Consider the following 16887-nt stretch of genomic DNA (forward strand, 5'->3'; position numbering starts at 1 on the left):
AGCTTGAGGCTCTGTCTCAAAAAAAAAAAAAGAACCCGCCAGCCTTGGTGTATGTGGCTGATACCATAACCACTGTGCTATGGCACCAAGCCTTTTTTTTTTGAGACAGAGTTTCACTTTGTGCTCTTGGTAGAGTGCTGTGGCATCATAGCTCACAGCAACCTCTAACTCTTGATCTTAAGCAATCCTCTTGCCTCAGTTTTTCATTTTTAGTAGAGTCGGGGTCTCGCTCTTGCTCAGACTGGTCTCTAACTCATGAGCTTAAACAATCTGCCAACCTTGGCCTCCCAGAGTGCTAGGATTACAGGTGTGAGGCACCTTGCCTGACGAGAACATTCTCTTTAGTAAAGTATCACAAGAATGCACAAGCAAGTATCCAACGTACTCAATATTATTAAGAAGCCAGCAGATGAACCAATATATGCCCACACAAGACAAAAACTCAATTTAATTCAAGGGAGGAATTCAAGGGAGGAGGGGTAGGAAAAAGGGCAGGATAGAGGGATAGGGAATGGTGTACTACCACTTAACAGACACAATGTAAGGGTATATGGCACACCTCCTCAGTGCAGGACACAACTACAACAGGGACCTTACCTAACAAAAACAAGCATTGTAACCTAATCATTTGTACCCTCATATTAATCTGAAATTTAAAAAAAATTTGTAAATCGCATGTCTGATAAGACAATACCAAATCAGAAGATAACAAGCATGGATGATGATGTAGAAAATTAGAACTTTTGTGCACAGTTGGTGAGAATGTAAAAACGGTGAAGCCACGATGAGAAATTATATGATAGTTGCTCAAAAAATTAAACATAGGCCAGGCACAGTGACTCACTTCTTTAATCCTAGCACTCTGGGAGGTGGGTTGGGTGGGTTGCCTGAGCTCAAGAGTTCAGACCAGACTTAGCAAGAATGAGACCCCATCACTACTAAAAATAGAAAAACTTAGCCAGGCATTGTGGCGGGCACCCGTAGTCCCAGCTACTTGGGAGGCTGAGGCAAGAGAATTGCTTAAGCCCAAGAGTTGGAGGTTGGTGTGAGCTGTGATGTCACAGCACTCTACCAAGGGTGACTGTCTCAAAAAATAAAATAATAAAATTTAAAAAATAGGAAAACTATTTGGGCGACGTGGGCGACTGTACACCCAGCTACTTGGGAGGCTGAGACAAGGGAGTTCTTGAGCCCAAGAGTTCGAGGTTGCTATGAGCCATGACACCATGGCATGCCACCCCAGGGTAACTGAGACTGTCTCAAAAAAAAAAAAAAATTAAACATAGAATTACCAAGTAATCCAGCAATTTCAGTTTCCTAGCACTCTGGGAGGCCAAGGCAGGTGAATTGCTTGAGCTCAGGAGTTCCAGACTAGCCTGAACAAGAGTGAGACCCAGTGTCTAGAAATAGCCAGGCATTGTTGTGGGCGCCTGTAGTTCCACCTACTTCGGAGGCTGAGGCAAGAGAATTGCTTGAGCCCAAGAAGTTTCTGTGAGTTATGATGCCAAGGAACTCTACTGGGGAGGAGCAACCCAAGTGTTAATGGATGAAAGAATAAGCAAAATGTAGTAAATATATACAATGGGATATTATTTACCCTTGTAAAAGGCAAAAATTCTAACATATACAACAACAGAAATGAACCCTGAGGATTGGCTAAGTAAAATAAGGCAGTCACAAAGAACAAATGATTTCATTTACATGAGGTACTTACAGCAGACAAATTTATAGAGACAGAAATTAGGATCATAGTTTCTAGGGGCTAGAGGAAAGGAGGTTTTGGGAAATTATTTGATGGGTATAGATTTTAGTATAGAATAATGAAAAAAAAAATCTAAGAATTGGGCAGTGCCTGTGGCTCAGTTAGTAGGGTGCCAGCCCCATATACCAAGGGTGGTGGGTTCGAACCCAGCCCGGCCAAACTGCAACAAAAAATAGCCAGGCGTTGCAGTGGGTGCTGTAGTCCCAGCTACCCAGGAAGCTGAGGCAAGAGAACTGTCTAAGCCCAAGAGCTGGAGGTTGCTGTGAGCTGTGATGCCACAGTACTCTACTGAGGGCGACAAAGTGAGACTCTGTCTCTTAAGAAAAAAAAAAAAAAGAAAAACTTTCCTTTGATCAAGTTTTTCTAAACTGACTGATTTTGTTGTATTTTACCTGTCTGGGGAAATAGAATGCAGTGGCTGAGTGGGGTGACTCACGCCTGTAATCCCAGCACTTGGGAGGCAGAGGTAGGTGGATTGCTTGAGTTTACAGGTTCAAGACCAGCCTGAGCCAGAGCGAGAACTCATCTCTAAAAATAGCCAGGTAATGTGTAGTCCCAGCTACTTGGGAGGCTGAAGCAAGAGAATCTCTTGAGCCCAAGGTGTGTGATTGCTGTGAGCTATGACACCACAGCACTCTACCCAGGGCAACAGCTTGAGACTCTGTCTCAAAAAAAGAAAGAAAGAAAAGAGGGTGGCACCTGTGGTGCAAAGGAGTAGGGCACCAGCCCCATATGCCGAAGGTGGCGGGTTCAAACCCAGCCCCAGCAAAAAACTGCAAAAAAAAAAAAAAAAAAGAAAGAAAGAAGAGAAAAGAAAATAGAATGCAGTATGGCCTTAATTCTTTGGGGTCTGTTTGGTTGTCATATATATATATATGTTTTGTTTGTTTGTTTTGCAGTTTTTGGCAGGGGCTGGGTTTGAACCTGCCAAACCTGGTGTCCTACCCCTATGAGCCACAGGAGCTGCCCTGGTTATTTGTTATTTAAATCCTTATCCTCATTATCCTTGGATTTCTCTTAGCCAATAAGCCCCTCTCATCCCTTGAAGTGTTCAGGTGAAATTAAAGGAACTAGAATTCACTTTTTTCTTTAGATTTCACCACTTTACAAAAGAGCTAGGTTTAGAAAGTAATCTATGTTCCCTTGGGTAAGTAATTGTGAACAAATGAAAACATTGACTGAAATTAGATATTGGTATTAGTTATAGACTTTAGTTTTATTGTTTTTAATGTTAGAGACAGGGTCTCACTCTTGCTCAGGCTGGTCTTGAACTCCTGAGCTCAAGCAATCAGCCCATCTCAGCCTCCCAGAATGCTAGGATTACAGGCATGAGCCACTGTGCCTGGCTATAGACTTTAATTTTTCCCACTATGTTAATCAGTAGCACATGATTTATTTCTTAAATGGTTTGATTAATTCTGATATGAAGAAATTAATATCAAATTGGAGGTAACTAGCCATAAAGTCAGAGTCAGGTGAAATTGTCATTTGACTCCTGGTGCTGTATTTCATGCCACTCTGAGAGGCCGAGGTGGGTGGATTGCCTGAGCTCACAAGTATAAGACCAGCCTGAGCCAGAGGGAGACCCCATCTCTAAAAATAGCCGGGCTTTGTGGCAGATGCCTGTAGTCTCAGCTATTTGGGAGGCAGAGACAAGAGAACGGCTTGAGCCCAAGAGTTTGAGACTGCTGTGAGCTGTGATGCCACAGTAATCTACTGGGGGCTACAAAGTGAAAGATTCTGTCTCAAAAAGAAAAGAAAAGAAAAAGAAAGAAAGAAAGAAAGATAAAGAAATTGTCATTTTAAGTCAAAGTTACCATAAACACAATCAAAGATTATAAATGTAAAGCGATTTCTAAAATAAAAAAAAATGTACCTGATCATAGAAAGTTAAAAAAAATTACAATTTGTAAACTACTATTGGCACACTACTTGCCTCTCTGGCTCGGTGGAGCTGTGCTTGCTCAATCTTAGAGATGATGCTTTTTACAGAGAATGAGACATCAAGCGCTGGGACTTCAGGGAAGTTAAGGACCTTTCTGGGATTTCTTGTGATGAGAGAATCTTTGTCTTCTTTTTCTGACTCAGATTCATCTTCTGTCTCAGTTTCCATGTTGGCCAGCATTTCAAAAATTTAGCTGAATTTCTTTTATTTCTTCTTTTTCACAGAATATAGGCAAATGCTAAAACAGGTATCCACTACAAGCTAGAAGAGGTCTTTCCTGCTCCCAGAGGTTGTGGCTCACCTTGCTATTAACTGGTTGCTTACCTCCAGTATTACAGTCCTGGTGCTGTCACAATGGAATCATTGTGACATTATCATTGACTCAAACATTTAAAGAGTTCTTACCAAATGCAGAGAAATAGACATTCTATATGCTGTGATGGTAGAGGGTGAAGGGGGGAGGGAGGGTAGGAAAGAATAGAGAACACAAAAGTTAAAAGAAATAGAAGTTATAGCCTTGCTTAAAGTTCAGGTGTTAGAATTCAAGATCCAGTGTATCAAATGTAACTCCTGGTTCTTCTCTCTTCCTGGGGTTTTGCTTAAGTATTTTTAAGCCTGTAATGGAATAAGTGTTTTACAACTTCTACAGCTGCCCCTTAACTTTCCCTAGACATGCAGTAACTTGGAAGATAATTGGATGAAGATCACACTCTTTGCACTGCTCAGTTCCTCCTTTTTTCAAGGAACCTGATTGAAGAAGGCTTTCAAATTACATAGCTGGCTCAAGAAATTGAAGGGAACTCTAGAGGCTGCTTGCTAACTGAAAAGAGTAATACTTTGGGGCAGCTCCTTTGATTGCACAGGAGACTGGAGCAGTTGAAGGACAGGGTGGTTTTGTTTGCTGTGTAGCTTTTTTTTTTTTTTTGAGACAGAATCTCACTTGGCTCGGCACCTGTGGCTCAAGTAGCTAAGGCGCCAGCCACATACACCTAAGGTGGCAGATTTGAATCCAGCCCGGATCCACCAAAAACAACAATGGCGGCTGCAACCAAAAAATAGCTGGGCATTGTGGTGGGCGCCTGTAGTCCCAGCTACTTGGGAGGCTGAGACAGGAGACTCGCTTGAGCCCAGGAGTTGGAGGTTGCTGTGAGCTGTGATGCCACAGCACTCTACCCAGGGGGATCACTTGAGACTCTGCCTCAAAAAAAAAAAAAAAGAGAATCTTTCACTTGGTTGCCCTCAGTAGAGTGCTGTGCTGTCACAGCTCACAGAAACCTCAAATTCTTGGACTTAAGTGATTCTCTTGCTTCAGCCTCCCAAGTAGCTGGGACTACAGGCAACTGCCACAATGCCTGGCTGTTTTCATTGTTGTCATTGTTTTATTTATCTATTTATTTATTTAATTGAGACAGAGTCTCATTTTGTCACCCTCAGTAGAGTACTATGGAGTCATAGCTCACAGCAACCTCAAACTTTTGGTCTTGCCTCCCTAATAGCTGGGAATATAGGCACCTGCCAGAATACCTGCTATTTTTTTTTTATTTAGCAGGCCCAGGGCTGGGTTCCAACTTATCAGTCCAAGAACATGTGGCTGGTGCCCTAACTACTGAGCTATGCTACGGGTGCCAAGCCTGCTGCATAGCTCTATTTGTTAATGTTAAAAAGTATAAAAGTTAAAAAAAAACAAAAAAAAAAACAGCTATGTGATCATTACCTAGCATGCACAAATAATAACATTTGTCATTTTTGCTGCAGATTAAAATTTATTTTAATTTTTTAAAATTTATTATTATTATTGTTATTATTGAGACAGAGTCTCATTTTGTCACCTGAGCTAGAGTGCCATGGCCTCCGCCTAGCTCACAGCAACCTCAAACTCCTGGGCTCAAGCAGTTCTCCTTCCTCAGCCTTCCAAGTAGCTGGGACTGCAGGTCCCTGTCACCATGCCCAGCTGATTTTTCTATTTTTAGTAGAGACAGGGGGTTTGATTTGCTCTGGCTGGTCTGGAACTCCTGAGCTCAAGGGATCCTTCCACCTCGGTGTCCCAGAGTGCTAGGATTAAAGGCGTGAGTCAGCACGCCTGGTCATTTTATTTTATTTATTTTATTTTTTTGAGACAGAGTATCAAGTATTGCCCCGAGTAGAGTGCTGTAGTGTCATAGCTCACAGCAGCCTCCAACTCTTGAGCTCAAGTGATCCTCTTGCCTCAGTTTTTCTATTTTGGATAGAGACAGGGGTCTCGCTTTTGCTCAGGCTGGTCTCCAACTACTGAGCTCAAGCAATTCACCCACTTTGGCCTCCCAGAGTGCTAGGATTACAGGTGTGAGCCACCACACCAGCCTTATTTTTAAATTAAAAAAGCGTTAGAGAAAAAGTCTCCTTGCCCTCCCCAGATTCCTTCCTTCCCCTCAGTCCTATTTCAGAGAAAATGACAATGATGAATTTGATATATTTGTGTTTAGTGTGTTTTTATATAGTTTTACTATAGGTGTATGTATTCATAAACTATATAGTATCATGTATAGGTTTTAAATTTTATAGAAATTGTTGATATATAACTTCATTTCTCTGCAAGGTCTTCCTTGAGTTTAGGTGTAAACTTATTGTAAAATTAGTCTTTGTTGAGTCCTTGTTGTAAATTTGTAAAATTAAAACACTTATGTGCTTCAGTCCTTTAGGAAAATGGGGGGAGATCATAAAGTATTTGTCTTTTAAAGGATATCAGTCAGTATATAGAGAGCAAATTAAGTATTTTCCTTTCTTTTTATTCTTTTTCGCCTTTAGACTTCCAATTATATTTTCCCTTTCCTTATATATATATATATTTTTGTTTGTTTTTGTTTTTTTTTTTTTGCAGTTTCTAGCTGGGGCTGGCTGGGTTTGAACCCGCCACCTCTGGCATATGGGGCCGGTGCCCTACTCCTTTGAGCCACAGGTGCCACCCCCCTTTTCCTTCTCTTTAAGATCTTATCTAAGTTATTCCTTCCTCTATGTTCCCCAAAACACTTTATGAACCTTTTGTTATAGTACTTATTGAAGTGTAACTATTTATTTGTCTCTGTCAATTAGCTGTGATCTCAAGACCAAATGCAGTACTTTTTGTTTTTTCCTTACATTTGATGCCTTCTTCATTAGTTCTTCCACAAAAACTGTCTAAAATATGGATACCCATTATAGTTTTGGATTCTTCTCCTTATGGAAACTATTCGAAGCTTCAGAATACTTTTTTTTTTTTGAGACAGAGTCTCAGCCCTTTTGAGACAGAGTGCTATAGTGTCTGTCACAGCTCACAGCAACCTCAAATTCTTTTCTCTTGCCTCAGTCTCCCAAGTAGCTGGGACTACAGGCGCCCACCACAATGCCCAGCTATTTTTTTTTGTTGTTGTAGTTGTTGTTGGTTTAGCTAGCCCAGGCTGGGTTCGAACCCGCCAGCCTCTGTGTACATGGCCAGCACCCTACCTGCTGAGCTACAAGCGCAGCCCAGAAAACTTTAATTTTTTTTTAGACAAATCTCTTGCCATACACCCTGCAGTCATAAAACATGACTCTTCTTTCCCATAAATCACAAGTGAGTCTATTTACTCAAAAGCAGTTTATATAAAGTTTTCAGAAAGGACCACACTTAAGGAGGTTCATTATAAATATGAGGTCTAATTAAACTACTTATCATTATTCAGCATTTCTTGACATTATCAATGAACTTATTTAAGTACTTTGTTGATAATAATAGTAGATTATGAGATCCTTAAATAATGTTCCCTTGCATTGCTTATCCTACTAGGCATTCACAAGGCAGACCAAATCTTTGTCAACTAAACTAATTTAGCATTATTACTCTCCTCTCTCTCTCTATTTTTCATGCAGCATGGACTTCACTAAAATCAGCAACTGGAAATGAAACCTTGTAAAGAAAATTTTTAAATCCTCCTTCCCTTTCAATTTGACAAGCTTTTGTTGAAACACTACCATGCAGCTGCCATTATCCTAACCTAAGCTGAAGAACTGAAGTATATATGATAGGGCTCCTGTGAAGAAACTAAAAATAAAAAAAAAAAATTAAGATAGAGTACAATAATCAAGTGCTAACAAGGGACATGAAGAAGAGATCTGTGGGGAGCAGAGTCTTTGGGAAAACCTTATGGAGAGAGAAGGTTGACTGACAAATGAAGGCAATACAGATAGGGAAGACACCTTGAGCCATGGCTTCGGAGGTGAGTGCTAATGAGTTTGAATCTTAGGGGAAAAGTGAAATTTGTTTAATCACTGAGATGAATTTACCGGCGATTAGATTAGGGTGGGCTGGACATATCAGCAGTTTGATGGTGGAATGAATTTGATATTTAATGTGTTACTTGGTTCACTGTAAACATTTCACATTGTGTATCGAAGCAGTACCCTGAACCTCATAAATGCATCAACATACAAAGTTACGATTTATTTTTTTTTTAAAGAGAAGCAAGCTTTATTTATTTATTTATTTATTTTTGAGATAGAGCCTCAGGCTGTCGCCCTGGGCAGAGTACTGTGGCATCACAGCTCACAGCAACCTCCAACTCCTGGGCTTAAGTGATTCTCCTGCCCCCATCTCCCAAGTAGCTGGGACTACAGGTGCCTACCACAATGCCCAGATATTTTTTGGTTGCAGCTGTCATTGTTGTTTGGCAGGCCGGGGCTGGATTTGAACCTGCCAGCTCAGGTGTATGTGACTGCGCCTTAGCTGCTTGAGCCACAAGCATCGAGCCCAAAGTTATGATTTAATAAAAAATAATTAATTATAAAAAAAAGAACTAGGGCTCAGTGCCTGTGGCTCAAGTGGCTAAGGCGCAGCCACATACACCTGAGCTGGCAGGTTCAAATCCAGCCCCGGCCTGCCAAACAACAATGACAGCTGCAACCAAAAAATATCTGGGCATTGTGGTAGGCACCTGTAGTCCCAGCTACTTGGGAGATGGGGGCAGGAGAATCACTTAAGCCCAGGAGTTGGAGGTTGCTGTGAGCTGTGATGCCACAGTACTCTGCCCAGGGCGACAGCCTGAGGCTCTATCTCAAAAATAAATAAATAAATAAATAAATGATGGCTGCAACTAAAAAAAAAAAAAAAAAATAGCCGGGCGTTGTGGTGGGCGCCTGTGGTCCCAACTACTTGGGAAGCTGAGGCAGGAGACTTGCTTGAGCCCAGAAGGTGGAGGTTGATGTGAGCTGTGATGTCACAGCACTCTACCCAGGGGGACAGCTTGAGGCTCTGTCTCAAAAAAAAAAAAAAAGAATTAGATATCTAAGTGTGAAAGTTAAGAGATTTACTAAAGCAAAGATTACACTGGATGAGAATGGGGAGGTCTTGAAAGTAAGTCCTTTCATTTGGTAAAAATGCAATTTGGAAGGCCAAGGTGGGTGGATTGCTTGAGCTTAGGAGTTGGAGAACAGCCTGAGCAAAAGGGAGACCCTGTCTGTAAAAAAAAAAAAAAGAAGAAGAAAAAATAGCGGGGGCGTGTGGCAAGCTCCTGTAGTTTCAACTACAGAGGCAGAGGCCAGAGAATAGCCTAAGTCCTAGCCTGAGCCCAAGAACTGCTGTGAGCTCTGACGACACAGCTCTCTACTGAGGGCGACAAAGTGAGATTCTGTCTCAAAAATAAAATAAAATAAGGACTTTGGATCATCTAACAAAAAGATAAAAAGAAAAACATTTAAAGATAAAAATATAATTTTAAAAATTGTTCTATTTTACAAGGGACACGAATAATTTTACAATAAAATTATAGTATTTTATTTGGATTAATGGTACAACAATGAATAGGCTACCCAGACTAAGTATTATTAAGTAGCATTGTATGTATTAAGCTGAAGGAAATGTAGGTACCTACATTGATTAGATAGGTACCTACATTGATTCAGGCGAGCATGGGGCAAAGTTCTTTAAAGGTGTGTCTAGGGTAGCGTGCCCTCCTAGAGGGCTCTTTTAATTGTAAAATAGGAGATATTTATTGCATAGCATTGTTTCAAGATTAATGTGCGTAAAGCGCGCAGTAGTGTCGCACTTAATATATAGTAGCTGCTACTCATATACTTACTACTACTACACATTTTTTTTCCTGTCCACTTTTTTCTGCGAGTCACGTTTTCGCCAAAGTCGGGCGTTTGTTCAGTACACTTTGTGCAAGATCGGCTTTTTTTAATCAGATCTAGATTACGAACTATGAGACGGCGCGTTATTAGGGCTGTGGCAGTAAGCTGTTTAAAACGCGTCAATAAGATTTTTACACACCAGAATGGTGTCTCCTTCTGATCCCCCCGCCCCGCCAGACGATAGTACATTCCACATTGCTACTGGCAAAGGTGAGGCAAGTGTCGAACGCTCAGAGGGCTTTCTCTCCTCCCGGAAGCAATTTTGCTAGACCCGGAAACAGTTGCTATTTTAAGTGGGGGTGGGATTGGGCGGGTCGGGCCTCGGCGGCTGACGGCGGGGGAGGAGCCGGGTCCACTGCCGGGTGGAGGGGCAAAGCGAGTGTCCTTATCCTAGCAATTGGGGCTCTGGGCCTGTAAGCCAGTTGGAGTCGCGGCGGCGGGAACGACTGGGCCGAGCGGAGGAAAACATGTTGCTTTTCGTGGAGGTGAGTGGATTTGGTAGTCTCCTCCTGCTCTGAAGAGAACAGGAGTGTGGAGGCGCCGGCCGGTCCCACCGCCATGTGACTTTCCAGGCCGTACACGCCGCGGAACCGGCAGATAGGCTGACACAGCACCTGGGCCGTGCAGGCCTGCGGCTCTACTCTGCGCGCTCCGAACACTTTAGGAAGCTGTGGGAGGCGAGGCCCGTGGAGGGGGAGAATTGAAGGTGGAGCATTGGAGGCTTGTCTGGTGTGGCGTGAGGATCTGGGGATGGGGAAAGTGTCCCGAGTGGACCTCTTCTTAAGGGAGGCGAACTGGCGGGGGTGGGGAGGCGGAGTCCGCCTGCGTAAAGAGTAATAGGTGGGCGCGTTTGGGGGACGGGGGAGGGGAAGCGAGGCCTCGCGGGGGCCCCGAGAGGGAGGCAAGCAACATGTGGGGCCGCGGAGGGAGGAAGGTGAATTGCGGGGAGTGTTTTGAGAAGAAAATGGAAAACTACTTTTTAGCAACCTCCACTAAATTTTGTCGGGTCCCCGTACCTAGGTCTCTGGAACGTTCTGTGGGTGAAAGCGAGCCACTTTGAATCGAGGAGAAGCCAATAGGCTTTGGAAGCCTTGAAAGGCACCGCTTTGACCTTTTGTAAAAGTTACTCAGGCAGCGGCTGCCTGATAGAGGGTTGGTTCTATGGACCTATTACAAACCCTTTACAAGGAAAATTCCAAGAAGGAGAGAAACCTATTCCAGTAAATGCCGTTTTCAGTATTATTTGAACAATAGAAATACTTTTATTAATTTAACTAGAACGTCTGCTGTTGGCCTATTTTAGATTTCACAGTAGTGGATACCTGCCTTACATAAATACAAAGTATAAATTTCTCTTATATTCGGTCTTCCTGTGTGCAGTGAGCATCAGCTGACTGCCTGGCTAATGCTTTGAGTAGATTCCAGATCATATTGTTCTTACATTGTGAAAACGTCAAACCAGCAAAGCTGCAACTTCGCAGCTTGGCATTTGTTAACTATGCCCATAAAAAGAAGCTTTTAATGAGAGAAGGAATTTATTTACAGGTTGTATATTGGTAAAGTTGCCAGGGCCAGCCTATGGAGGTTATTTTTTCTTTTTTTTCCGATTGTGGTGGGAAATCTTATTCCATAATATTATAGCATAAATTAAATAAATGATTTTGCTTTTTTTTCCTTTGGTATTATGTAGCTGTTGAGTTATTTTTTAAAAGTGATATCTTAGAATCTATCCATTATTAGTAATAAGCATTAAGTGGAATATTCCAGGCAAATCATGAGAAGATTTAAAATTACTGAAGTCATTCTGTTTGCCGTTTTTATTCTCCTTGTTTTCATTTGGCAGAATAAGAAATCAACCATGATTTCAAGCAGTGCCAGTTTGTTTTAGGAATGTTGTGTCAAGCAAACATCGCAAGTTTTGAGTATGTATGTGTTTGCTGGACAAAAGAATTGTGAACTTTGATTTATATCAACATGAATTCCAAAATAAGCTTTTGAGTTCCAAATTGATTTCTTTGGCTTATTAAAATGTGAACTTTCGTAATAGCTTCATTTATTTGAGCTAGGTTGTTTCCGGTCTCTCAAGCAACATTGCAGTGTTTTTCAGATGAGAAAACTGAGGTAGAAAGGTTAAGTAACTTTATTTTATTTATTTATTTATTTTGAGACAGAGTCTCACTATGCTACCCTCGGTAGAGTGTTGTGGTGTCCCAGCTCACAGCAAACCTCAAACTCGTGGGCTTAAGTGATTCTCTTGCCTCAGCCTCCCAAGTAGCTAGGGCTACATACGCCCACCACAAGACCTGGCTATTTTTTGGTTGTAATTGTCATTGTTTGGCAGGCCCCGGCTGGATTCGAAACCGCCAGCTCTGGTTTAAGTGGCTGGAGCCTTAGCCACTTGAGCTACAGACACGGAGCCGGTTAAGTAACTTTACTTAGTAAAGTACTGGAACTGGGATTTAGATCAAGTCATTCTGATGTCAAATCATGGACAGGCTTAGCAATTCAGGCCTGTCTGACTCCAGTTTAGACAAACTCTACTATATCTCTAAACTGTTATTTAGAGTTAATATTTCCATTAATCATTTTCTTTGTGAATCGGTATACTATTCTTTATTTTTCTCATATAATGAGTTTTATTGAAAATTAACAGTGTTGGCTCAGGTGGTGGCTCACGCCTTTAATCCTAGCATAGGCTGTGAATATGTGGTATTAAAATCATTCAAAAACAAAACATTTGTTATTTTGTTAGCTAATACTTGATCCTTATAACCTCATGATATATAGGAGTTGTTCTTATCGAGGGAACCAAAGCTCAGAAGTTAGATGTCTAAGGTCATTCAAGTGTAAATAATGTGGGGACTAAAGTCTGAAGTCTTGTTTTCTAGGACACAAGTGTCTGGCTCCAAAACTTAACTTTTGCACTTTCCTTTAAGCCGAGGGTTCTTAATCTGATTTTTGGATGGAATTGAGGAAGTGTGTGAGCTTGATTGAGGGAAAAAAATTGCCTGTTTATTTTCACGAGCTGCTAACTGAAATCTAGAAGGAAAGAAAACGAAAATTCTTTAAAATTCAGTGGAGGCAACAGTGTTTGTGACCTTGTCACCAAAAGAAATAATCATATTTCATATCATGTTACAGTATTTTCAGATACATTGGAATGTTGTTTATGCTTATTACTCCTTGTTATTATATACTTAAAAATCTTGTTTGTTAGTCGGGTGCGGTGGCTCAAGATGGTAATCCTAGCACTTTGAGAGGCTCAGGCGGGAGGATTGCTTGAGGCCAAGAGTTCAAGACCTACCTGGGCAACATTATACGACCTCATTACAAAAAAAAAAAAAGGCCCAGCATAGTGGCTCACACCTGTAATCCCAACACTCTGGGAGGCTGAGGTGGGTGGATTGCCTGAGCTCATGAGTTCCAGACCAGCCTGAGCAAGAGCAAGACCCCGTCTCTAGAAAAAATAGCCCGATGTTGTGGGGTGCCTGTAGTCCCAGCTACTTAGGAAGCTGCGGCAAGAGAATCGCTTGAGCCCAGGAGTTTAGGTTGCTGTGAGCTGTGATGCCACAGCACTTTCCCAACGGGAACAAAGTGAGACTCCGTCTCAAAAAAAAAAAAAAAGTTAGCCAAGCATGGTGGAATGCTCCTGTAGTCCTAGCTACTTGAGAAGCTAAGGCAGGAAGATTGCAATTTTAAAACATTTTGATAACTGTATTTTAATATATTTGGTTTACTTTGTGATCCTTTGTATTTCATAAATTTAAAAACATTCTGAGAAGAGACTCATAGCTTAATCAAACTAGTAAGGAGATCTGTTTCACAAAAGAGGTTAAGAATGGCATTATTGGGTGCCTGTAGAACAGTGGTTATGGCACTGGCCACATGCACCAAGGGTGGTGGGTTCAAACCTGGCCTAGGCCAGCTAAACAACAACTGCAACAACAAAAAGTAGCCGGGCGTTACGGTGGGCACCTGTAGTCGCAGCTACTGGGGAGGCTGAGGCAAGGAATTGCTTATGCCCAGGAGTTTGAGGTTACTGTGAGCTGTGATGCCAAAGCACTCTACTGAGGAATAAGTTCTACGGTTTATTTACTTATTTATAAGTGGGACAGAGACTCACTATGTCACCCTTGGTCATAGCTCACAGTAACCTCAAACTCTTGGGCTTAAACAATTCTCTTGCCTCCTACCAGCTCCAGTGTATGTGGCTGACACCTTAGGTACTGAGCTATAGGCACAGAGCCATGATTTTTTTTTTTTTTTCTGATAATTTCAGTCAGTTGTGCTTGTTTTAGTTCTTTGGCAGTGTTTTAGTAACTGTTAAATTTGGATTTCTGTTTGATCCCTCCTCCCCACCCCCAAAAATGAAGATAGTTGTCCCTGAGTTTTTATGGGGGATTGGGTCTTTGTTTAGTTATTTTTGAGACAGTCTCACTTTGTTGCTCAGGCTAGAGTACATTAGCAGTCGTCATGGCTGACTGCAATCTCATACTCCTGATCATCCTGCCTCAGCTTCTTGATTAGCTGGGATTATAGCATGCGCCACCACACTTGGCTAATTTTTCTGTTTTTTATAGAGATGGGGTCTCGATCTTGCTCAGGCTAGTGTCAGACTCATAGCCTCAGAACATACAGCCTCAAGCAGTCTTCCTGTCGGCCTCCCACAGTGCTGGAGCCACTGCACCTGGCCTGATGCTCAAATTTCTTATATAAAGTGGTATTTGCATCTTACCTATCCACATAACTACTTTATTTTTTATTTTTACTTTTTGAGTCAGTCTCGCTTTGTCACCTGGCTAGCGAGCAGTGGTGATGTCATCATAGCTTACTGAAACCTCAGATTCCCTGGTTCAGGCATTTCTTCTGCTCAGCCTCCTGAGTAGCTAGAACTACAGGCACTCACTACCACTCTCGCCTAATTTTTCTGTTTTTTTTTTTTTTTTTATAGAGATGGGATCTTGCTCTTAAGGCTAGTCTTTAACCCCTGGCCTCAAGTAATCCTCATGGATCTGCCTCCTAGAGTGCTGGGATTACAGGTGTGAGCCACCACCCCTGGCCTGAAGTTCAAGTTGCTTATGTAAAACAATATTTGAATATTATGTATCCTCCCTTATTTATTTAATTTTTGAGATAGTCCTTCTATGTTATACCAGAAAGAGAGAGTACAGCGGCGTCATCATAGCTCACTGCAACCTCAAACTCATGGGCTCAGGTGATCCTCCCACCTCTTGAGTAGTTGGGACTACAGGCTTGTGCCACCACATCCAGCTAATTTATTTTTAGTAGAGACTGTCTCCTGCTCAGGCTGGTCTTGAACTCCTGAGCTCAAGGGAGTCACCTGCCTCAGCCTCCCAGAGTACTAGGATTATACGTGTGAGCCACCATGCCTGACAACCTTTTGGCTTTGATAGTGTTCAGGGCATTTTGATTTATCATTTTGTAATATACGCTTTGATTAAACTTTGTTTTCTTTAAAGTATATACTTGAAGCAAGTTTTCACTCTTCTTGAAAACGTTGTAAATAGTTTATATTATATCATGTACTGTGATTTTCTGTGAGGGTTTTTAGAATTTTGGCTTCATATGTTAGGTGTTAATTAACCTAAGCAGGTAATAAAACTTTTTTTTTTTTTTTGAGATAGTCTTACTATCTTTCCCTTGATAGAGTGCTGTGGTGTCACAGCTCACAGCAACCTCAAACTCTTGGGCTTAAGCGATTCTCTTGCCTCAGCCTCCCAAGTAGCTGGGACTACAAGCACCCACCACAGTGCCCAGCTATTTTTTTTTTTTTGCAGTTGTCATTGTTTTAGCAGACCTGGGCTGGGCTTGAACCTGCTGGGCTTGAACCTGCCATCCTTGATGTATATGTGGCTGACGCCCTACTCACTGAACTATGGGGACCGAGCCACTGGCTATTTTTGTTGTTGTCATTGTTTTGCAGGCCCTGGCTGGGTTCAAACCCAACAGCCCTGGTGCATGTGGCTGGCGCCCTAACTACTGAGGTACGGGCACCCAACTGTAATATAACTTCTGAGCCTCAAATTGCTATGTGTAATTTTGTATATATGTGACATTCTTGTTCTGTCACCCCTGGCTAGAGTGGAATGTCGTCATCATGGCTCACTACAACCTCAAACTCCTAGCTTTAGGTGATCCTCCTGCTTCAGCCTCCAGAGTAGCTGGGACTGCAAGCCTGCCACATTTTTGGCCAGGTTTTTTTTTCTGGTTTTAGTAGAGATGGGCTCACTCTTGCTCAGACTGATCTCAAACTCCTAACTTCAAAGGATCCTCCCACCACTCCCTCCCAGAGTGCTAGGATTACAGGCATGAGCCACTGTTAGGCCTGGTCCCTTTGTGTAATATGAGAATAATGTCTTGTGACAAAATTAGGTTGTGTTTGTGGTGTGTGGCCTTGTGATACAGTGCGGATAACAGTTTGGCACTATCATTTAATCTTCACAACAACTGTATTGTAATGTAAATTGTTGGTTTATATGTAGCTGCCTTCCAAAAAACTCTGGATTTTGTGTTTTATATAGTAATATTTCTGGAAAGTTTATTGAACTCCGTGGTGGCATCACTAATGATTGCAGAAACTACTGTGAGATAGCAGTGATTTATTTAAGGGATATATAAGTTTTTAGTTTTAATCCTAGGCTTTTTACTAATTTGCTCTGATTTGGGGCAAACCAAACAAGTTAATTAATTACCTTATTTAGAGTTAGAGTTGAAAAGGGGTATACTTTTGTTTGGGGAAATAAAACTTTTATTATTATTATTTTTTAGAGATAGAGCCTCACTTTATTGCCCTTGATAGAGTCCTGTGGAGTCACAGCTCACAGCAACCTCCAACTCCTGGGCTTAGGCGATTTTCCTGCCTCAGCCTCCCAAGTAGCTGGGACTACAGGTGCCCACCACAACGCCTGGCTAGGAAATAAAACTTTTGAACCAAGAATGAAGATTGCAGTGTGTTAAAATACACATTTATATGCAAAATTTAAAGGAATACAAATGATAAAATGCAAATAGGCACTTTACTTTTTTTTTTTTTTTT

General features: G+C 41.8%; 2 protein-coding genes across 6 annotated transcripts in view; one reads left to right on the forward strand and one right to left on the reverse strand.

Moving 5' to 3' along the window:
* FAM186A (family with sequence similarity 186 member A) overlaps positions 1-3887 on the reverse strand; it is a 68507-nt gene extending 64620 nt beyond the window's left edge. The window contains exon 1 of the mRNA XM_003790369.1: positions 3699-3887. Within this exon, the coding sequence (XP_003790417.1) occupies positions 3699-3887 (189 nt within the window). The remainder of the gene's footprint in view (positions 1-3698) is intronic.
* A 6210-nt stretch (positions 3888-10097) lies between these two features.
* The window catches only part of LARP4 (La ribonucleoprotein domain family member 4), an 80022-nt gene continuing 73232 nt past the window's right edge, over positions 10098-16887 (forward strand). For 2 of the 5 annotated variants that reach the window (XM_023513704.1, XM_023513705.1), the window contains exon 1: positions 10116-10315. In XM_023513704.1, coding sequence (XP_023369472.1) covers positions 10298-10315 — 18 coding nt within the window. In that variant the 5' untranslated portion in view covers positions 10116-10297. Of the gene's footprint in view, positions 10316-10339; positions 10537-16887 lie in introns of those variants that run through there. The other 3 variants (XM_023513706.1, XM_023513707.1, XM_012805480.2) reach the window with 2 other exon arrangements.

The sequence above is a fragment of the Otolemur garnettii genome, unplaced genomic scaffold (genome assembly GCF_000181295.1).
Source record: "Otolemur garnettii isolate 467f Iridium unplaced genomic scaffold, OtoGar3 scaffold00043, whole genome shotgun sequence".
NCBI lineage: Eukaryota > Metazoa > Chordata > Mammalia > Primates > Galagidae > Otolemur > Otolemur garnettii.